Raw genomic sequence first — 24,325 nt, 5'->3', positions numbered from 1 at the left:
ATTTATAACTTCACTGACTACAGTGTATGAGAGTCTGTTTCCTCATACTCTTCCCAACAGTCAGTTTTATCAGTATTTTTAAGTTATCCAATTATTCACTAACTGGATAGGTAAAATAATTTCTATTAATAAATACCATTTCTTTACTAGAGAAGAGAAACCGCTTTTCATTTATTGGCCATTTGTATTTTACCTGTGGTGAATTCCCTGTCTCTTTCTCTATTGAGTTGCTTGTTGGTGGTTGTTTATAATATGTACTATTCTGTCTGTTAATCTATGATGGAAGTATATCTTCAATTTTACATGTGTTTTTGATGGTTTTTTCCCATACTGATATTTTAAAACAGAGAAAACATATTTTTACTCCTTATTTTACTATAAGTGGAATACTACTGAAAATAAATCATTGTAGGCAGATAAAATATTGTATTCTTTTCAAATGATTCAGAAGAATAGTTTTTTTCTTTACATGAGTGAGCTGAAGTCAAGTTAGGAAATGGAACAGAATTTAAAGCACTGGTGTCCTTTGTAATGACAGGATACAGTCATGGCATGATTTTTTTTTTTTTTTAAGTAAGGTGGGCCTTATGGAATTTTTTAAAAATTTAAGAACTTTGCTTGCTGAAGTTATTTTAAATGTTTTAAAATGTCTTTAAGGAAACTTTTGCTATTACAGCTTTGAAGCTAAAAGTCTCTAGAATTGTGTATGTGTGTGTGAAATTAAATGCTTCTAGACAAGTCTTTTGGTAATTCTTAACATTCAGACTGCCTTACAGATATTATTAAAATATAAATTGCTTACTTAAAAAGCTTTTCCTATGTTTGACTGTTTACACTTCACATCCTTTAGGTTTTTTTTTTATAAAATTTGGAAAATATTCAGTTTAACTTTTTATGAGAGGATACATATTTTCTAAATAATGATTTGCTGTAAACTCCTATTATTTTTTATAAAGTTTACTGAGCCCCATTTAATTAAGACAAGCATTGTACTAAAAGGAACTCTTTACTGCATACTTCCTAGAAACTCTCCCCACAAAATGACTCATTCAGTTGCTGTTTCTGTTCATTAATAAATTAAAAAAAAATCTAAGCATACCAGTATTACATTATCTACCTGTAATTGGATATGATCCTGATACGCTTTATAAGATTCAAGATAGATTCCTTTCAAATGAGCGAATAATGGGGGAAAAGTTATTTCTAATCCTGAATGTAACTATGGTGAAATTTCTGGCCAAATATTTTCCAGGATATTTTCCAAAGTAGCAAAAGTCTATCTAGAGGTAGAGACTTTACTTGTTACGCTTGTGTTCTGGAGTTCCAGGAATCCTGGTGATTAATCTGAATGAATAAGTCGTTTTTCCATTTCAATATGTGCCATGACGTCGATGTAGTACATTAGCCAGATATTTCGAGATTTCTTTTGATGATTGTGTAAACTAGTTCTCCAGTGTATACTTCCAGTGAGGAAAAGACATCCAAGAATTCTTCAAGCAGCCCTTCTCCTGAGAGTCAGAAGAGTATATGTAGTGGTAGGTTTGTCAGGAAGGAGCCGATCAGTGAAATTAAGAGTGTGAGGCCTACTTTGATGCGCTGTTAATCAGCTGTTGCCTGATTTCATTCAATGTGTCTAGCTTATCGCATGTACATTATCATTTCATACTCTGCACATAGACTTCCAGACGTGTAATTCTAAATGTGAACACAGCTGGAGAGTTCTTCATGAACTCCACTGAGGAAGGGGACATCATATACCACTTGTCCACATTTACTGATTGATCTTTTAAACGAAAGAATCTTAGTGAAGACTCATGCACTCATATCGCAGATACCTTGGCCTCTATAACACTCCTCCACAAGCCATGCCTTAAGACACAAAGCATTGTTCTCTGCTTTAAGATGCAAAACAGCCCCACACCCGCCCTGTTACCAGTGACAAGCATTTGCTCAGTGGCTGTCTGTACCCATCTGGTGTCACATCCAACCTGCCATATTCATCAGTTGTGACCACAGTGCTCCTAGCTGAGTACTATGAAAAAAGGTTGCTCATTTTTACTTGTCATAAATGTTCTGACCCAGGAAAAAAATAAAGGTTTGTATAGAAGAAATAATAAGGAGGAGTGAAGAGAGTGGAAGATTGGAGTTTGTACTATAAATTAAACTTCTGGAAACTTTAGAAATAATTCAGTTTCTAAAATGTTTTATCAGTGTGTTCACAAATATTTAGGTACATCATTTTACTTGGTCCACAAGACCTTGGTTCTGTCTGGTGAGATGAATTCATCACTCCCTTCTCAAGAAGAGTAATAAGAGTATTGCAATTTTGGTAATAAATATAGTGAGATGCAAGATGAAACAGAGTCCAGAAGTTGTGAACAAGTGGACTTTCCCCCAAATAGCCCAGTTTTTGAAAGTGTCTGTTTCTCTGTAGCTGTGTACACTGACATAATTTCACTGAGTTAATTCTTTCCTATACTTTAAAAAGTCAGCTTCTTTCTTTTTTTTTTTTCTTTTGGTAGGTAAAGAAAAAAGTCTCATACTTTTCTTTCTCTGTTTTAAGTTGCTTTAAAGTCTACTCTTTGATTCTTGCAAAAGCACATGTGCACATACATATATGCACATGCTATCATCATTGATTGTTATAGGCTAAGATTCTATAAAATATTGTAAAGTTACACTTTGGCCATTTTTGAACGGAGAGGCAACTTTGCAGCTTTGCACTGTGTTTATGTCATGCTTTTTCCAGCTTCTCCTTGGTGTGTCCAAGGCAGTAATCAGTAGGAAAGTATCTTTCCAGATTGTGTCATTCAGCTTTCCCATGAGCTCAAAAACTGAGGCCAGGCCTCCTGTTGATTCAATCAGGGTCAGATACCCTTCTCGAGGGGATCTTTCTGACCCAGGGATTGAACCCGAGTCTCCTGCACTTTCCTGCTGGCTCAGACGATAAAAGCATCTGCTTGCAATGCAATGCAGGAGACCTGGGTTCTATCCCTGGATGGGGAAGATCCTCTGGAGAAGAAAATGGCAACTCCAATATTCTTGCCTGGAAAATTCCATGGATGGAGGAGCCTTGTAGACTACAGTCCATGGGGTCACAAATAATTGAACACAAGTGAGCGACTTAACTTTCACTTTCTCCTGCATTGCAGGCAGATTCTTTACATTCTGAGCCACCACAGAAGCCCACTATGAGAATATGTATCCCTAAAATCTCTGTTCTTGAATTTTCCACATGATCTGCTTACCTTCCAGTTCATATTCTATATGTAGATGAAATTTGACAAAGCCCTCCACTTGTTGACATGAAAAGTTATTTTCTTCCTCAGTGGAAATGCTCCATTTTTATTTTATGAATGTATGTATAGCATGTGACGTTAAGGTTACACTGCCCTCAAGTGTATCCTTATGGAGAGGTGGTCTTATGTTCCCCCTTTCCTCCAAGAACCCACAGATTTCCAGGCTGTAAGTAACTGACATTTTGGAAGAACAGTGCATGCAATTTGTAACAACTCTCCAACAGGTCTAGTGCTTTCCCTGGAAAGGGTGGATTGCTTAAGAAAATAGTTAGATTCCTTTATCCTTCATTTCTGTTTACTTAAAAAGAGTGAGGCAATATAAAAGTTAATGTAACTTCCAGGACTGCTTTAGCACTCAGCAAATCCAGATCACCTTGTATTTTTAAGAGATTATATATTTTATTAGTGTGAAAGCTTTCACAAATTGCTTCAAACATTAAAAGTGGATTCTCTACTGTGAAACAGCATCCATCACCTCTGAGCAGGAGGTATACTTTTTTTCTGCCCTGTAACAGTCCTTTTCACTGTTTTGAAAAGGTGTTGATTAGATTTTATTTATGCTATATATTTAGGTTATCCAACTGAGTAGCCAAACTCATTTATCTACACGCTTGGCAGGTAGTTCCAGCCCTATAGAGTCAAAATTGTAACAGAATAGCACCAGACAATTTAAAATTCACCAAACACCCTACCCTCCACTCAGGGAATTACAGGGCATGGCACCAGAGTGTTCATATGTGAACTCCACTTCATAGGGGTGTTGACACTTGCCTGTTTCCCAGGAACAGCTCTGGAAAATCCCAGATTCCCCATTTTTGAGATGAAATACTCATCAAAGTGTTGTGGAACGACGTTAGTTGTTTCTTTTCCCTTCATAAAAGAGCCTCAGACTAAGCATTCACTGTCAGGTTCCATGGTAGTGATGATGGATGAGGCTAGATAATCATTTCCAAGTGGGATAAACAGGCTTCAGAGTATATAAAAGAAATCTCTAGTCAGTTCAAAGACTGGGAGGACTGAATTGTCCTAAAGAGAATTTTGGCCGCTGATAATAGTTAGCATAGCCATTGCATGGCAGGACTCACTTGAGAGTCTTCTCCCAGTACCTCTTCCTCGGGAAACTCCTTTTCTGAATGACCCCTTCATCTTCACCATAGAAGTGGTTTATTTTTTCTTTGAACCTGGATGCATATGGGCACTTATTCTGTGTGGCAGTTTTCCAGAAGTTGATGATACAGTGATGAACAAAACTGTCAAGTTCCCATTCTTATGGAACTTATATTCTACTGAAGGGAGATAGTTTTGTTTACCTAATAAACAGGTAAGTAAGACAAGTTGTAGGCTGCAGTAGTTGCCCTGGATGAGAAAGTATGATGTGCCAGAGAGTAAAAGAGTGTGGAAGGGATGTGGGCAGTAGATGAGGTTGTCTGGAGGCCTTTTGGAGAAGGTGATGTATGACCTGGAATCTGAAGAGTACGGCAGAACCTAAAGGAAAGGGCACAAGTGAAAAATAACTATTGTGTTGTGTCCAGAATTCTGTTGGGTAGCAAGCTTTTTGGGCACAGAGACTGTTACTGACTAATCTTTGTATGTCCTGTAGCATCTGACTTGAGCCTTTGGGTAGGATTTGTCCTAGGAAACACTTGTTAAATTAGGTAGATCCATCTTGATAGCAGTAGGGGCAAATTGTTATAAGGCACTATTCTGCCCAGTTCTGTGATAATCAGAAAGGCTAGATCTTAAAACTTTAGTAATAAAAGATTAATGTTTGGTTGGCTTTGTGTCACATAGTTATGCTTGTATCTTTTAAGCATAACAGCAGCTGGATAGGAAAGTAGGCAGGTAACTGAGTGATACTTAACAATAGAAGCTATATATTCTGCTAGTCATAATGTTCTGGAACACATGTTTGACTCTGACGCTATCCTCCAAGCACAGGCAAACTGCTTGAAAGTCTCTTCTGTGGTTTAAGGTTAAATGGTTCACAATATTTTCACAGTGCACTTGACATGTAGAACATACTATTGTTTTGTTATTCTCATTTCTATGAACTCTTCTTTCATGACTTAAATGAAGGACAGAAAATATTTTCTGTTTTTATATTAGTTTAAAATCAGGGGATATGAGAGCTGGGAGAGACTAAGAAAAGAGGAAGCAAGCCCGGAACAAGACTACCCGAGTTCATGGTTCTGCATTTTACAGGCTGTGTGATCTTGGGCAGATGATGTAATCTTTCTACGGTTCAGTTTCCCTATCTTTAAAAAACCTGGTGATCATGAGATTGAAATGAGTTGATGAATTTACATAAAGTGCCATGAAAAGAATCTGGTACATACAAAAGTTATAGCAAGTGTTTTAAGTCCTTATCTAATCCAGAGGTCTCAAACTCCTCCCCATGACCAGATTTATTCCCCCAATTCCGTCGACTGACGGTTTCAGAATTTTTTTCAGAGTAATAACAAAGTTTTTTTCAGCTTTTTTCCCCATAATCTCCAACATTCTCTGTTGCTTTCCTGACACCCATTAATATTAACAGCCTACAAATGCATATTTGAGCTTTCCACCTGTCCTCTTTTTAGAGCAGAAGGGTTATGATAGATATTATATACATGTTGTATATGCTGAGTAGGGATGAGGAGCAGGCAGATAAGTACAGAGAACAGTTCCAGTGAGAAGCATTGCTTAGTCAATTGTACTCTCTCAAAATTGAAATTCTGGAGAGCAAGTGTGTCAGTGTTACAGTGCATGTAATACTAATTTTTTTAAATGCTTGTATTAACAGTCTATATTTTGAACATCTCTATTGAAATTTCTCATCCATTATTTGCATACATTTATTTCTTGAAAACACTCAGTATTGTTCAAGCATTGCTTATTACTTACCATGTACCAGGTTCTTCTTTCTACTAACAGAAGACAAATGTGGTTAAGACCCTGTCCTTCCCTTAGGATCTTATTATGTAGTGAAAAGTGCAAATGTGAAAGTGTTACTCACTCAGTTGTGTCTGACTTTTTGCAATCCCATGGACTGTAGCCCACCAGGCTCCTCTGTCCATGGAATTTTCCAGGCAAGAGTACTGGAGTGGGTAGTCGTTCCCTTCTCCAAGGGATCTTCCTGACCCTGTAGTTGAACCTGGGTCTTCTGCATTGCAGGTGGATTTATTACCTTCCGAGCCACCAGGGAAGCCACATTGTGTTAATGATTAAGACCAAAAGGAGTCCTGAAAATGATGAATCCAGAAAGAGACATCAGAGTGTACACAAAAGTATTAACTTTTCCGTTTCTCTTTAACTCAATAGGAATTCATGTCACTCCAAATTCAGTCACCATTATGGGTCTATGAAGTGGGTTTTAGTTAATAAACATAAATATTTTAATACTGGATAAAGTTTCATTTGAATGCTGTTTTTTATAAAGTGACTTTTATCTCTCAGGAAATCTTATTTTTAATTTTTACATAAATGACATGAAACCACAAGTAAAGGCAGTTTTTCCCTTCTGTTTTTTAGATTTACTAATAAAGAGAATTCATTTTGAACTGTGAAGTGGAATATACCTTGTTGGGAAATTGTTTCAGAGTCCTGTTGAATGTTTAAAGATGTGCTGGCAGTTGGAGTTTCCATAATGTAATCTAAGCAGTCATTTCCTGGGAGGGTTCCAAACTTGCTGAGTCATTATTTAATATAGCAGGTTAAAAAACAGATTCAGTGTCTAGAAAAGCAAGATGCATTGTCTCTATAAGTAGGTGTTCAGGGCATACAGTTTTTAACTTTGGCAGTCATTTCACATGAAACACTGTTAACATTTGGATGTTACAGACACCAGGAAACCACAGTCTTTAAAAACATTTTAATCTCTAGAATCTTTAATGTCTAATCTTGGCTTTAAAATTCAGCTTTCATCATTTTTCTGTTTTCATATTTTCTCCCATTCATGACTGTGATCCTTCTTACAATGAAAATAAGAGAGATCTTTATACTCTTCATCATCTGTAATTTCCCAAATCAGATCACTGACATCAGTCCATACCAATACCATGTCATACAGTGATGTCAGCTCTCAAAAAAGTTTCACACCTACAATTTGATCCAAACTCCTCCACTCAGGAAAAGAACAATACATAAGACCAATGGCTCATGTAAAAATGTAAATTTTTAGAAGCACATCCTCTTGCATGTGCTTACCATAATTATAGAGAAGAGAATATTATATCTCTTCAGAGTTTTGAGCCAGTCATTGCTCTACACATAATAATGAAGCAGAATGAAACAAAATGTTGCTGTTTGCTGCTCCCTTTCTAAAATATTTCAACTTTCCTCTCTATTCCCAGGGGAAAAAAAACACAACATTCATTCTGCAGATTGCCCAGGTTCACCAAATATACAGTGCCAGACTGGAACAGCAAGTAACAATGGAGATTAATTTAAACACCATTTAGTTAAACTAGTAAACCTAGTAAAAACTTCACTAGTATTGATAGGTAAGCGAGAATTTTCTCTACCATAATTAAAGATCATATTTTAAAATGTAAGGTAATGTACTTATAATGATTAAGTATACAAATATACTTCCTTGGTGGCTCAGACAGTAAAGAATCTGCCTATAATGCAGGAGTCACCGGTTCGATCCCTGGGTCGGGAAGATCCCCAGAAGGGAATGTCTACCGACTCCTGTATTCTTGCCTGGAGAATTCCGTGGATGGAGGAGCCTGTCGGGCTATAGTCCGTGGGGTTTCAAAGAGTCAGACACTGTTGACAACTAGCACTTTCACTTCCCTTAATACAAATATACAAGTACATAAAAAATATTAAAATGAAGTAAGTTAATGAAGAAATGCAATGATACCATATCTCTTCACTTTGTTTAATAATGCATAACATCCATGTACTGTGCTTAGTCGCTCCGTCGTGTCTGACTTGTTGCGACTGCATGGACTGTAGCCCGCCAGGCTCCTCTGTCCATGGGCTTCTCCAGGTGAGAATACTGGAGTGGGTTGCCATGCCCTCCTCCAGGAGATCTTCCCAACCCAGGAATCAAACCCAGGGCTTCTGCATTGCAGTCAGATTCTTCCATAAAAACTAGTTATTTAAGTCAGCATTACACTTTGAATTGTAAGTCTGCTTTCCTATTGAAATTATCTTAAAGTCCAAGCTAGTTTAATTTAAATCAATGAGATTTTTTAAACCATTCTCTATTTCTTTTAAAATTACTAACTTCTGAATTTTTGCCTACTCTGTAGCTTGATGCATCAAACAAAAAAATGTGGTAATATGGATTTTTGGCGTATATACCTTCAAATGAGATTTCACATAAAAATGGAAATTACAACTAGTAACTTTCTTAAAATGGTAACTGTGAGTTATTAATCAAAATGTATCACTGATTCGGAAAATCCTTAGAAGCGTTTTATTTGGTTTTATATTATTAGAAGGAATGATTGGCAGGATTCCAGAAATGATGGATGTTAAACATTTATGTAACCAATGATATAGATAAATATTATAAATGTAAATTTATATTGCAGGTCAATGGCCTTATTTCATAGGATCTTATTTTTATGTTTGTTTTACAATGTCTTATATATCAGTAAGGCTTTTTATCCACACTTTGAAGAATGGATAAATATTTCAATAAGCATTTACAAAATCATCATATAGTAACCCAGTCTTCTTTTTTTGTCTTAGCTCTTAATTTTGCTGCATAACAGGGAAAAGCAGGTATAAATGTATATGTGTAAACTCTCAGAAACATAGAATACAGTTCTGCAGACAGAACATCCCTTTACCAAAGTGTTTGTTACGTAGTAAAATTAACAACTCAGTCTCCTTCCAGTAGTACATCAATTCCCGCATGTATGCACCCCATCTCATGATTTTAAAACTTCACTTTTTTATTTAGAAATAGGGGCTGCATTGAAAATGACTGATTATATTTGAAACTGTAAGAAAAGGGAATCATGAGAATGGTTGTGTTGCTAGTTGATTTTAAGATGCCATACATAAATGACAAGAGGACCCTTTGATAATGTTGTTAAAAATCTTAAATTGCTATCATATCTTCAATGCTATTAGTCTTCATTGTTTTTTTTAGTCTTCATTTTGACATTATAAATCTGCAGTTTATTGTTATTCAGTGCCAAGGGCACATGTGGCTGTGTGAATCTCATCTTTGCCTGAATGTGTAGTACAGACTTAGCCACAAAATAATAGCCAGTTTCTTTTCCCTAAAATCATGTAACATTTTAAAATTTCTAATGTAATCCTGCCTTGGAGGTAATAAATGAAAACTCTTCTCAGGAATAATTCTGGTTCTTGTAGTTTATGGTAATGTTTATGTGAATGTTACCGTGTTGGGTGAGAAGAAAACATTCAGCTTTATCTGGTTGCCTCTTGCTCATCTAAGTGAATTTGCCCCATGGTATATGAATAATCCAACATCAAACTGGCTTTGTCTACACAGCTTAGAATTAAGTCTCTTAAGGAAAAGAACTGAAAAGTAATTTGGTCAACTTTTCATATGATTTTCCAAATTTGAGAACATGGTAAGTCTGCTAAGAAAGTGTGACAACAGATCAGCTTTTATTTTGAGTGGTGAAACTTTCCAACTGTGGAAAAATACCACTTTTCATTTTAGTGTACTTAAAACTGGCCCATTGGATTGTTAAAACAGGGACCTAACCCAGTGAATTTAATTATTTTCCAGTAAAATTAAATTCCATTGAAGGTATTTATTCAATGTATTTATGATTCTGATTTGGCAAACCTTAGACTCATTTTTAAAAGCTCCCATGATGTCTCTGTAAGAGTTGAGCCCTTCCAGAATAATTCTGCTTCATAGTTTTTTATGAAATTGAAGTTATAAATGTAGCTGTAGACATAATATCCCTAAGTAGAGCCTCATTTCAAATTTGTTTTTATTGCAGCTAGTGAAACCTGTAAATCAAAATTTTCCCATTTGGTGCAGATAGGCATTGAAAGGGATAGAAATTATATGTATATATGATTTGTTTCCCATCTTTTCAGTAATTACCCAAATTAGAAATTAACTAAGTAAGGTGATAATACAAGGGCTCTAGAAGCAGACAAATGTAGATTTGTGTTTTGACTGTACTATGTACTAGCATTTGACCCCAGAATTAGATGCCTCAACTATAGATAACAAGGCCTGTCTTATAAGGTACCTAAAACAGTGATTATTCAGAGATAATACTAAGTTAAGAGCTTAATAAATGAATTATATAATTATAATGACTATTAAAAAGTAATTCAGTTCTTTTATTCCAATGATTATTATTTCTGATGATTCCCAAGTGCATTTCCATGATATCAAGAGATACCATGAAATTGTTCAAAAACACTGGAAACAGAGTTCATTTTAATTCATTTATTTTTTTAAATCTATATACTGAGCTGATAACATAATTACAAAATGAGAAACAGAGTGTACAGAGGTATAATTGTAACCAAAACATTAATATTTTTGAATCTTATAGAAACTAGTAGTCACTGTTTCTCAATTATATAAATGATAGTATAATTGTAACTCTACTTTTATATGGTTGAAGAATAATTTTAAATTATACTTTTTTTTTTTTTTTTTTTGAGAAAATCCAAAGACACTGTCAGCCCTTTTCAGATGAGGTAGTATGTGGGACAGACTGGGGGGATTTGCTTTTCATTTATTATCCTCCTGAATTTCTTATATCTTGTACATGTGAATCTTTAGTAAATGTCAGTGAAGTAGTGTATGCAGTGAGATTTAGAACCATATTTTGGTTTGCTTTCAATTTTATATTTCTCCATTAAAACAAGTGAAACTAAAAAGCTGAAAATTATTTTAAAGTCCCAGAAATCAGGTTCAAATATTCTGATCTCCAGTTCTGTTTTCAATGTAAAAGCAAAGTACTCAAGTAAGAAGTAAAGGGGAAGTAAATTACATTAAAAAACAGAAACATAGTTTTAGTTTATTCCTCTGACATTCTTAACAATCAGTCTTCTAAATGCAATAGTAAAACAAAAAGCAGTTTAAAAATACATAAATATATTATGCTGTGTCAAGGTCGCTTGCGTCTTAACTGTATCACTCTGGGAACATCACTACTCTCTGAACAGCTGGATGTGTTTTATTGGGAAAATGGTTTTTCTCTTTGTGTCAGTTTTTCTGCACTGGTGCCTTGGGTCAGTAATAATGTGAACCCTTTTGTTGAAAAATTAAATCAAAATGAAAATAAAAATACATACACGTATAAATCAGTCTTTTACAACTTATTGTCCCCTGTTGTCTTTCAAACGTATAGCAAAAGTCACCGTCTGAGTCCTTCATTGGTCGAGAGAAGAGGTCAAATTCCCAGTCGTACATTGGGCGACCCATCCAGCTCGACAAGATCCTGCTGTCCAAAGTTAAAGTGCCGCACACGTTCGTCATCCACTCGTATACCCGGCCCACTGTGTGCCAGTATTGCAAGAAGCTCCTCAAGGGGCTCTTCAGGCAGGGCCTGCAGTGCAAAGGTAAGGATAGCTTTGCCACCAAGTATTTGTCACCAGCCAACACTTGATCCTTATCCATTTGAAATTATGGTTATCCTCATAACCTGTCTTTCTAGATGAATGCTTGGTTTTAATATTTTCTTTTAAAATCATTGTGATTACAACATCAGCCCCAAATAAAACAGCCTTCAAGACCTTCACCTCCTGCTCCTTTGTCCACCTCCTCCTGACAGTTTCAGTGGACCTAGCCCACTGAGATAATACATGATGGATGGATGGCTTTAGAAACCTACCCACGGGCAGCAGTGAAGCCCATGCTGGATCTTACCTAAGCCCCCTTCAGCCTCCCATTCGGACCAGGGAACTCCTCAACCTCGCTCGCCCTGATTCTTGCACCCTACTGGACATGTTTATTCCAACATCTGTGATGTTGCACGCTCTGTGTAGATCTAAGGGGCCTCATTAGATTTGTGTTAACTACAGTACTGTCCCTGAAAGTGCGCTTGCTCTTACAATAGCAGTGTGGTAATACTTTTCCAAGGCTGCTAGTGAAGCATCTTGAGAAAGGGGTGTGTTTTCTAATTCACTCACAGGTCAGTATAGATGAAAGGCTTACCCTTCCTTCCCCCACTGCCTCAGTGGCCTTCCCTGGCTCAACCTCACACTCCCCTAATGTCAGGATTCTGTCATTTGTCCTCTGTTTCCTACTCTGGCCTGGAGGGACCAGCCGGAAGGTGCATGGTTAGCGTCATCTCAGACAGGCTTCCTGACCACCCTTGTTCGTTTGGATGTTGATCCCAGGTTGATTCCTGTGAACATTCCCTCCTCCCCTCACCATGTACACATAACTCTCCACCTTGCTCCTCTGGCTCTGACCCTAGCCTCTCTTCTGATCATCATCTAACCTTTCCCCTGTGTCCATACTTGTGGTTGCTGATACTGGCCTTTAAAGGTGTCCTAGTACTAATCCCCAGAACCTGTAAATGGTACCTTATATAGAAAATGGGTCTCTGTGGATGTGATTAACTTAAGGCTTTTGAAATGGGAAGTTCAGCCTGGATTATCCAGGAGAGTTCAATGTAATCACAGCATCTTTACCAGACAGAAACAGGGATATTTGACACAGAGAAAGACAAGGTGACATGACCACAGAAGCTAACATTAGAGTGATGTGGCCACAAGCCAAGGAATGCCAGCCACCATCAGAATCCAGTCATCAGGATTCTCCCCTGGAGCTTCTGGAGGAGGATTTTGGATTTCTATCTTCCAGACCTGTGTGAGAATAAATTTCTGTTGTTTTGAAAGTGAAAGTGTTAGTCGCTGCAACCCCATGGACTGTAGCCCACCAGGCTCCTTTGTCCGTGGAATTCTCTAGGCAAGAATCCTAGAGTGGGTAGCCGTTCCCTTCTCCAGGGGATCATCCAGACCTAGGGGTCCAACCCAGGTCTCCTGCATTTGTTGTTTAAGCCACCAAAAATAAAATCATTGTGATTAGATTGCAGATTCAACTGTCATAAACGCTGTGCACCAAAAGTGCCCAACAACTGCCTTGGTGAAGTGACCATTAACGGAGGTAGGTAAAAGGTCAGCCTTCTCTCCCTCTTAAGGCATGTGTCATATAGGACTTAGAGGGATTTTTTTTACTTTTGTTTCCATTCAGATACTTGTGACCCAATAAATTATAGCCTCTGTCCTACTTTACTGTAGAAAAGTACCCATCATTGGGTTATGTTAAAGACCAGAGATTTTCTGGATTTTTACATGGTGAACCACCTCGTACTGAAAACGTGGATATCCAGGATTTCTTCCCCAACCCCCTTATTTTCTACACCTATCCTATTTCATTCAGAAATGCAGAATTTGTTGTAATGTCTGCAAGTTATACCTATCAGTCTTTTCCTCCATCCTTTTTATTCCAAGCATTGAGACAGAAGTTAACTCTTATTCCCTGTCAGTCAAGGGAAGAATCACAGAAATTGACCAGAAACAGTTACCTACTTTCTTCATCCATCCAGTTACTGTGTTCATTGTGTATGTGCTTCTTAACATGCATCTTTAATAATAATAAAAGGAAATTTAATTCAGCCAATTAAAAGCTTCATATCCTTTTCTATATTGAGGAATATTCCTTTGGGAATACTTTAATTGCATAGATTAAGTTTGAAGGAATCCTAAGAAAAATGCTGTGTTCTAAAAGTAACAGCTCTCATTTTCTTCCCTGGTAGAATTCCTTATGGATTCTGAACAAAACATTTGACACAGATTCCCAGACTGACTTTTCCCATAGATAGTAGACTGCATTAGACTTTCAGCCTGTTATCAGATTATTGATTCCTCTGAGAAGAAAACTGGTAATAAAAGATCAGAGAAGCTGGTTGAGTATTTCTGTATTGCTAAAATCCTGAAGAACAAGTGATTATCTGTGTTCTCTACTTTCTTCTTTAGAAGAAGAGGAAGCTCTCTAGGAAAACATTCCCATAGTAGTTTTTGGCTTTGCACTGCTGCCAAAGATAAAAACTTGGCAGTCTTCCCAGTTTAAGTGGCGTGTGGTATTGATTTTATTCAGGCCCAGGAAATGTCAACCTGTACTGGATAACTGGAACCAAAGGGAAACAGTATAGTTTTTGTTATATTGATTAATTTGAAATTGCATTTTTTCATACAGTCTGAAAAATCTGGAAAAATGTGCGTTTTCCAAACTTGGCAGGCTATTTAAACCATCAGCCTTAAATAGTCTCTAATCAGTCTGTTTTCTAATTTTAAAGTAAGAACTTTATATTAGTAAGTAATTATACTACATTTGCATCAACTGTATTATGGCAGGATTCAGTATTATTTCAAATATCAAATATTTGATAGTTTTTTAAACACTGCTGCTTATGTGACCAATTTAATATATTGAAATTCATGATTTTAAAAGTTACTGGGATATCAGGAGTCAGTGACATTTAGTGTTCTTGCATGTGAAAGTTTCCCACATCCTCCCACATACTTCTTCTTCCCCCCAGGGTGCTGTGCTACTGAAATAAGATTAGTTTCCTCTTCACTGGTATCACTTTGCTTCCTAGCACTTTGTTTCTCTATCACCCCTTGGCATTCTTCCAAGGTTCCCCATGACGTTTTTATGCTTCTAGGCTTAGAGGCCTAAAAAATGAGCATCTACTTGTAAAATTATATATTTATCCTCTCATAAATTCAGATACTTATGAGCTAAAGTTTAAAAGGAAAGTAAAAGAAAAGAATTATTCACATGACTATATTTTTAGGGCTTCCAATTGATTTGTTTTAGAATTGTCTAACTTTCTCTTAAGTCTTGGCTCTAGGATACTAAGCTTATGTTCACGGGTGCAAAACAATTTTGTAGATTTGCTTAGCCCTGGGGCAGAGTCTGACATAGTCATGGAAGAAGGGAGCGATGACAATGACAGTGAAAGAAACAGTGGGCTCATGGATGACATGGAAGAGGCAATGGTCCAGGATGCTGAGATGGTGATGGCCGAGTGCCAGAACGACAGTGGGGAAATGCAGGATCCAGACCCAGACCACGAGGACTCCAACAGAACCATCAGGTGAGGGTGCACTCCCAGGCTTGACCAAACAGGCGAGCCCCAAGTGGTATTTACTTTTTAAAGCTCTTTGATATTTTAATCTATTATAGAGAAAACTTAAAGTTGTGTTTACAGGCATACCTGGTTTTATTACTTTATTGCACTTCACAGGTATTCCATTTTTTTTTTTTTTAATAAATTGAACCTCTGTGGCAACCTTGGGTAGGGCAAACCTATCAGTACCATTTTCCCAACAGCTTTTACTCACTTTGCATCTCTGTCACATTTTGGTAATTCTCTCAATATTTCACACATGTTCGTTATTATGTTTGTTAGGGTGATCTATGTTTAGTGAACTTTGAGGTTACTATTGTAATTGTTTGGGGACACCACAAACCATGCCTGTATAAGATAGTAAGCTTAATCAATAAATGTTATGTGTTACGACATCTCTACCAGCAAGCCACTTTCCTGTCTCTCTCCATCTCCTCAGGCCTCCCTGTTCCCTGAGACACAACAGTATTGAAATTAAGCTAGTTAATAACCCTACAATTGCTTTCAAGTGTTCAGATGAAACATTCATGTATCTCTCACTTTAAATCAAAAGCTGGAAATGAATAAGCTTAGTGATGAAGGCATATTGAAAGCTGAGATGGGTCAGAAGCTCAGCCTCTTGAGGTAAGCCATCAGCCAGGTTGTCGATGCGAAGTAAAAGTTCCTGATGGAATTAAAAGTGCTACTCCAGTAAACACATAAATGATAAGACAGCAAAAAGCACTGTTGCTGATGGAGGTAGTTTAACCTTGATAGAAGTTCAAACCAGCAACAACATTCCCTTACAGCGAAACCTAATCCAGATCAAGGTCCTAACTCTTTTCAATTCTATGAAGACTGAGCAGTGTGGAAGATACAGAAGAAGAGTTTGAAGCTATTAAAGACTGGATAAGCCATCGCCATAACATAAAAGTATGAAGTGAAGCATCAAGTGGTGATGTACAAACTGCAGCAAGTTACCAAAAAATCTAGCTAAGTTAATGAAGATAGCTACACATAGCGTTTTCAATATAGACAAAGCAGCTTTGTATTCGAAGCCAGTGTCATCTAAGACTTTCACAGCTAGAAGATGAAAGCTTCAGAGGACAGGCTGGCATTAGAGCTTCAAAGGACAGGCTGATTTTGAAGCTGGTAAGTTTAAGTTGAAGCCAGTGCTCATTTACCATTCTGAAGAATCTTACAACCCTTAATGATTATACCAAATCCACTCTGCTTATGTTCTATAAGTGGAACAACAAAGCCTGGATGACAACGCATCTGTTTATAACATAGTTTACTGAATATTTTAAGTCCACTGTTGAAATTTATTGCTCAGGAAAAAAAATTCCTTTCAAAATGCTGTTGCTCATTTACAATGCACCTGGTCACCCAAGAGCTCTGATGGAGATGGACGGTAAGATTCTCATTGTTTTCATGCCTTCTGACACAGCATCTGTTCTATAGCCCATGGATCAAGGACTAATTTTAACTTTTATTATTTTTAGAGATACATTTTGTAAGATTGCCAAATAGATAATGATTCTTCTGATAGATCTAGACAAAGTCAACTGAAAAGCTGAAAAGGATTTTCTCTTCAGATACCATTAATAATATTCATGATTAATGAGAAGAGGTCAGAATATCAGCATTAACAGGAGTTTGGGAGAAGTTGTTTGTAAGCCTCATGGATGACTGTGAGTGGAGGAAGTAGCTGCTGATGTGCAAATAGCATGAGAACTAGAAGTAGAAATGGAGCCTGAAACTGTGACTGCAGTGTCATGATAAAACTTTAAGAGTTGAGCAGAGGAAGTGGTTTCTTGAGATGGAATCTACTCCTGATGAAGATGCTGTGAAGATTGTAGAAATGACAACAAAGGATTTAGAGTAATACTAGTAGTACATGCATTTAATTTATAATGCAGTACACAGTTTGAGTCCAATTTTGAAAGAAGTTCTGTGGGTAAAATGCTATAAAACAGCATTGTGTGCTACGGGAAAATCATTTTTGAAAGGAAGCATCAATTGATGTGGCAGACTTTGTTGTTGTCCTATTTTTTAAAATTGCCACAGTCAATACCAGCTTTCAAGAAACACCATCCTCATGGGTCAGCAGCCATCAACAATAAGGCAAGACTTTCCACCAGCAAAAAGACTACATCTTGCCTGAAGGCTGAGATGATAGCAGTTTTTAGCAATAAACTAATCTTTAATTAAAGAATATACATTGATTTTTTTTAGGCATAATGCTATATAACACATTTAATAGACCACAGTATAGTGCAAACATAACATATATACACTGGGAAACCGAAAAATTCATGTGACTTGCTTTTTTGCCATGTTTGTTTTGTCTCTGTGGTCTGGAACCAAGCTGAAACATGTCCAAACTTTTCCTATAATTTCTTTATAAATGAGGAAGCTCCTAAGTTTGGAGCTCGGAGGTCAGGATTCCCTTGGAGAAGTGTAGCTTGCATCCTTTCCTGGTATTGCCTCATTTTTTGACCCATTTTCTTTTGCATGTGAGGGTTACACATACTTGCAAACAGAAAATTTACTACTAAGTTAATATTTATTCAAAGCTTGCTGTGTGCAAATACATAGCTCAAGGGATCAACCTTAGCAGATACCATCTATTTCATAGTTGGCCCACAATGTAGATAACGTAGGTTTGATCCCTGGGTGGGGAAGGTCCCCTGGAGAGGAAATGGCAGCCCACTCCAGTATTCTTGCCTGGACAATCCCACCGACAGTGGAGCCTGGTAGGCCACAGTCGATGGGGTCAGTAAGAGTCGGACACGACTGAGCCACTAACACTTTGTTACAAGAATCACTTATGTTTGGACCTTACTGCTCTTGATTTTGTTTCAGAAGTGTGTGGAGTTTCGTGTTTGTGATTTGATTATCTGTACTTTGGATTTGTAACTGATCCCCATTTTTTATATTAGTGGTCAGTACACTATAGCCAGATCGGTCTGTTCCCTGTTGTGTCATAGTTTTATTGGAACATAGCTGTGCCCGTCCATAGCTATGGCTGTGGCTGCTCTTGCACAATGCCCAAGTTAAGTATCCTGCAGAGCCTGAAATGTGTATTACCTAGCTCTACAAAAATAGCTCCCAAACCTCTGATTTGTATTTCAAAGTGTATTCACACTTTTATGTCCATTTTATAAGTGCCCTATTCATTGGCACTTCATAACTAAAATTGTTCATGAGAGCAGTAAAATAATTGGATTTTATTTCATTTAATAATATAAGAAATATTTTTCAAATACTGAAAAATGCCTATGCCCCCACTTTCTTTTGAAGGTGAACATTTCTTTAGTATCAAAATATTGGTGGCATGTAAGTGGTGGGTCAGTGAAGACACAGAGATATAAAAGAAGGAGATGAAGGAGGGGCATAATTCCATGAGTAATAGTTATTTAAAAGACAGTTTGAACAGCAGATTCTAATTTTTGTGAAATTATGTAGAGAGAGACTGAAATTCACATTAACATATTATGTCTAAATGATTAATATTGTGTCTATAATATTTATTAAGCAAATCATTCACGTGTGACTCTGAACTGTGGCCTCCGTACACTGTAATAGTAATCTACCCAATGTTTACGCCAATACTGAGCACCAAGTGTTTAGTTCACCTGAAAACCTAAATGCTTACTATTCTGCTTAGGGATTGTTAAGATGTACATATAAAGCACCTCTCACTCTTCAGAGCAATCCAGAGTCTGAACCATGGTACTCTGACAATACCTTTCACTAAAAATGGGGTTTGAAATTTTCTTTTGTCTTTCACTTTGAAATAGCTGAAATAAGGCTTTAGGCAGGAAAAGAAGATCTGTATCTAAAAACATTTCTTTCTTAAACTATTTTGACTTTTCAAGTCCATCAACAAGCAACAACATCCCACTCATGAGAGTAGTACAGTCTGTCAAACACACGAAGAGGAAAAGCAGCTCAGTGATGAAGGAAGGATGGATGGTCCACTACACCAGCAAGGATACGCTGGTAAGATCCACATCAAGCTCTTGTCTTGTCTTGTGAGCTTAAATTAGAGGAGCTTCTGGTGCTCTGTCAAGAGTGTGGGATATCTGGGTTAGCAGGAGCAAATCTTAGTGCAGGCAGGGTACAGGATCAGGGGAGAATATTCACAGTCTCTGGGTGTTCCATGTAGTTGAGCAAACAACTGTGTTAGAAAAGACTGTAGACAGCAATTTCAGGGAAACAAAGTCATTTCCCTGTATCACTTGAGATGATTCCCAAACAACTTTGGTGTCTACCTATCTTTTTATAGCAGCCGTGAAAACTTTCAGAATGCTCGTCTGTGATTCAAAAAAAATTTTGAGCACTGCATTTTAGGGAGAGAAAAAATGATAACTGTTATATATTTCTTAAATCCTTAAGTGTTCACTTAAAAACTGACCTGTTGAGAAACATAGTAATCTTATATTTTATTAGATAAAAGACAGCACATTTAGAATTTTTGTTATACTCTGAGTTTCTCACTACTTCTTATTTTCCTAATAGTTGATGCATGAGGTTGTGCATGTATTGACTTATGTTTCAATTTAACTGCCCTTTAGTAATAAGCTTCTTTCTCAGCTATTGGTAGTGTTTTCCTCATCACCACCTAGCCATAGGATTCCTATCATTTCTTTAGGTAAAGGGACACCTATAACCTAACAGCTGTGTCTGTAATCTCAACCTTCTCTTCTGGAGAGAGCTTTACATGACTTACTGCAGGACTGAGCTGAATCCCATCCAGTCTTCCCTAGATGTGGTAAAATATTTGAAGTGTATTTAGTATATTTGACTGATATAAGACAGGTTGTGGAAGAGACCAAGAATAGTATTAGGACACTTTAGTCTGAAAAGAAGAAATACATGCATTCATACAGACACACAAGGACCTGATCATCAAATCATGGATGTTTAGATCTGTAGTAAGCTTAAGAGAAAGTCAAGCTATTGATGCATTCCTCTAATGTTAGGTTGATGCCATGGAGTCAGCCTTGCCATCCTGCTCAACATTCTTTAGTTCTCCTGGGCCTTCTCTAATGGAAGCCAGAATGCCTGGCTGGATCAGCATGGCATGCCTTATGTTCTAAAACAATAGAATATAAACATTTTATCTCCCGTGAAGCCCTTTTATTATAGCTGTTAATCCACCTTTAGCTCTTCAAGCCATCAAATAATTTTTAAAATGGTGTTTTCTATTTATTCTACCTGCACTAAGTGCCAGGCACTGCTCTGGGTGCTAATACATCATCTCCTTTAATATTTATAACTCCCAAATGTAGGCGTAGAAACTCACTACACATTTGCTGAATAGACACCTTCTAGAGTCTTGAAATTGTTACTCTTCCTCTTCCAAAGGCTGCACACTTTCCCCTATCAAACCTTATGCCCCAGTGGGAAAATGTTTTGATTTTATCTGTCTTGGATTTTTTTTTTAATTTTTAAAAGATACTGTATCAAACTTCTGTTTCAGCGGAAGCGGCACTATTGGAGATTGGATAGCAAATGTATTACCCTCTTTCAGAATGACACAGGAAGCAGGTACTACAAGGTAAGGGTGACTGTTTCCTTGACTGCGGTCTCATGCCCCCTCTTGCTTTCTTGTGGGAATGTAGAGTATCAGAAATACAAAATTACACCCCAAAAATGTGACTCTTCTGAAGCTTACTCCGGGAGATATTTTTTTTCTTCTCTGTAGTTTTTAGATTTGGGGGAAATCAGGTTGTGAGCTGATTAGTCATCTGTGAATTTCAAATTTCACAGTGGAATGCTTCTGGTCCCATGGGATGGTGGGGTAGAGGGAGGGGGAGAAGAAGCTTAACTGTCTATTTTAGCAGGGATGTGTGATTGAACTAGCAAGTTCAGGGTCACAGAAGATTAGTGAAAAGTAAATTCCTGAAGTCTGTTCCATCCAACTTTCTTGGTTTTGTTTTGCACTGGTAGTCCTGCAAATATGTCACTAGGGGTTAAGAAACATTGTATGATTCCTCCGTATATTGCCAATATCATAAGGAGCACTTTCTGCTAGAAAAATAATTTAGCAGCTGTTTTCATTCTGTCTCTCTACATGAAATAATACAGATGTCACGTAACAAATCACCCAGTGGAACACGGTTGCAAAAGAAAGTTAGAGTGAAAAAGTATATATTTGCTCCATCAAGAATAATGAAGGCTCAGTGATAGTAGGTGTGGTTCTCCATGGCCCCTTTACACAGGCCTAACAGAAAAAGGAAACCTCATTAACTTTTAAATTAAAAATTTGTTTTAAAAGTTATTATTTCTTAAAAGTTGTTTAAAAGTTATTATTCCTTCTCCATCCTAAAAGACAATATGGTGATTAATTTTTTTAATATCAAAATTGTCTTAATAAAAGCAACTGCTTTTAAAACCACTCTCTGTGGTGTTCCTCACTAAAACTATTCATGTGGCTATATTATTATATTAACATCTATCAAATCAAATTACATGATTCATTTTCAGTGCCTTAAAGAATAGTTGAAATTTAAAATCAGCTGTTCATACCCAAATGCATTTCAAAAGGGTTGTGATTTTACCTCACAGCTATTAAAATTATCATTTATAGTCTAAGACTTAGATTTTGATGCAGGTTCAAAATTATTCATATTTATTCTTATTGCATGAACATACTAAAAAGCCACTTGAATTTTTCTGGAAAAAGGAGATAATTTTATTTTTGTGTTTTTCTTAGTTATGTTCTGTGTCTTATAAAGCTGTTTTATAGAAATGATAGCTGAATATAATGTCATTTCTTACATGTCCCTGGCATGAGTTTTATTTGAAAGTTTTATCCTTTTGATAAAGTCCATTTAGTACACACTTTTTTCCACAGGAAATACCTTTATCAGAAATTTTATCTCTGGAACCAGCAAAACCATCAGCTTTAATTCCTAGTGGGGCCAACCCTCACTGTTTCGAGATCACCACAGCAAACATCGTGTATTATGTGGGAGAAAATGTGGTCAACCCCTCCAGCCCACCACCAAATAGCAGTGTCCTTACCAGTGGTGTTGGTGCCGATGTGGCCAGGATGTGGGAGATGGCGATCCAGCATGCTCTCATGCCCGTCATACCCAAGGGGTCCTCTGTGGGTTCAGGAACCAACGCGCACAGTGAGTCTGCTTGTTCTCTGCCTGTCTTTAGAACAGGTGAAGAGAACCCCTTTGGGGATGTTTAGTTTATTGGAATACCCTGATACTGGGAAAAATCGACAGCAGGAGGAGAAGTGGGTGACAGAGGATAATATGGTTGGATAGCATCACCAACTCGATGGACATGTGTTTGGGAAAACTCTGGGAGATAGTAAAGGACGGGGAAGCCTGGTGTGCTCCCTGGTCCATGGGTTTGCAAAGAGTTGGACATGACTTCGTGACTGAACAACAAAAAAGGGGGGATCTCCAAATAAAAGCTGCTGTATATACTATGGTGTTTCATTCATTAAATTATCCTATTTTATTTTTTACTTTATATTAAAAATTTGAACAAATGCATGTCAACCCAATATATCCAATAATAGCAGAAATTTGGGCTCCTGGTGATAAAAGAAGAAGTAATCTTGTTGGTGATAAAAGAAGTAATCTTGTCAGCTCGAGCTTGACTGGAATGCCAGTTATGCTATTTGCAAATCTGAGTTAACACAAGTCCTCCAAAACCACCGAATGTGCTACTCTCTGCAGGAGACTTAGTGTTCAGAGTACTTGCTGCTGCTGCTGCTAAGTCGCTTCAGTCGTGTCCAACTCTGTGTGATCCCATAGACGGCAGTTACCAGGCTCCCCTGTCTCTGGGATTCTCCAGGCAAGAACACTGGAGTGGGTTGCCATTTCCTTCTCCAATGCATGAAAGTGAAAAGTGAAAGTGAAGTCGCTCAGTGGTGTCTGACTCTTAGTGACCCCATGGACTGCAACCCACCAGGCTCCTCCGGCCATGGGATTCTCCAGGCAAGAGTAATGGAGAGGGTTGCCAGTGCCTTCTCCGTGCTCAAATACTTAGAAACTCTTAAATCATTTTTTTCCCAGGTAGATCTCTCTGTTCATTGTCAGTTAGTCAGTCAGTTCAGTCGCTCAGTCGTGTCCAACTCTTTGCAACCCCATAAATTGCAGCACGCCAGGCCTCCCTGTCCATCACCACCTCCCGGAGTTTACTCACACTCATGCCCATCGAGTTGGTGATGCCATCCAGCCATTTCATCCTCTGTCATCCCCTTCTCCTCCTGCCCCCAATCCCTCCCAGCATCAGGGTCTTTTCCAGTGAGTCAACTCTTTGCATGAGGTGGCCAAAGTTCATTGTAGTATAAGATAAATTTTACCAGAATTCAATCAAGATCAAAAATGGAGGATTCATTTTTGAAAAATATTTTAGAGGAGTATCTGTATACAAATGTAACTTAAAAATCTCATAATGGCTATTAATAATGAAGCCTGTGGTAAAGAAACCTCTGTTTTCTCATCACAGTGATCTGATGATCTGTGATAGATTTGATTTGTCACAACTTTTTAGTTGATCTCTACAACCAGTGCACATATTGCATTCATGAGTGCTAAGTAGCTTCAGTCATGTTCAACTCTGTGCCACCCTATGGACTGTATCCTGCCAGGCTCCTTCATCCATGGGACTCACCAGGCGGGTTCTCTACCACTAGCCCCACCTGGGAAGCTCAGTACATATTAATAAGATATATATGCCTATTTGAGTGCTAACTATTTTATGTGAGATCTCTATTTTTAAAATAACTCCAATAGATGGATGTTAATGTTTTGCCTGCTTTATGGGTAAGGGAATCAGACCCTAGTAGCATTAAGTTGTTTCTGCTTGTACCAGAGTTAAGAAATGGCAAACCAGAATTTGAACCCAAATCTTTATGACTTCCAACTCTAAACTGACAAAATACTATTATTTTTCAAAGCCAAGTACAGAGTAATCTGT

The 24,325-nt window shown here is 37.4% G+C and overlaps 1 protein-coding gene across 2 annotated transcripts in view; it reads left to right on the top strand.

Annotated features, from left to right (window-relative positions):
• PRKD1 (protein kinase D1) overlaps positions 1-24,325 on the top strand; it is a 335,480-nt gene that overhangs the window by 265,213 nt on the left and 45,942 nt on the right. For both annotated transcript variants that reach the window (XM_065906136.1, XM_065906137.1), the window contains 6 exons: positions 11,597-11,807; positions 13,282-13,359; positions 15,151-15,355; positions 19,252-19,375; positions 20,859-20,936; positions 22,236-22,515. In XM_065906136.1, coding sequence (XP_065762208.1) covers positions 11,597-11,807; positions 13,282-13,359; positions 15,151-15,355; positions 19,252-19,375; positions 20,859-20,936; positions 22,236-22,515 — 976 coding nt within the window. The remainder of the gene's footprint in view (positions 1-11,596; positions 11,808-13,281; positions 13,360-15,150; positions 15,356-19,251; positions 19,376-20,858; positions 20,937-22,235; positions 22,516-24,325) is intronic.

This window comes from Muntiacus reevesi, chromosome 15, assembly GCF_963930625.1.
Source record: "Muntiacus reevesi chromosome 15, mMunRee1.1, whole genome shotgun sequence".
Taxonomy (NCBI): Eukaryota; Metazoa; Chordata; class Mammalia; order Artiodactyla; family Cervidae; genus Muntiacus; species Muntiacus reevesi.
The sequence above is the reverse complement of the archived record's forward strand: the minus strand, read 5'-3'. Positions and strand labels throughout refer to the sequence as shown.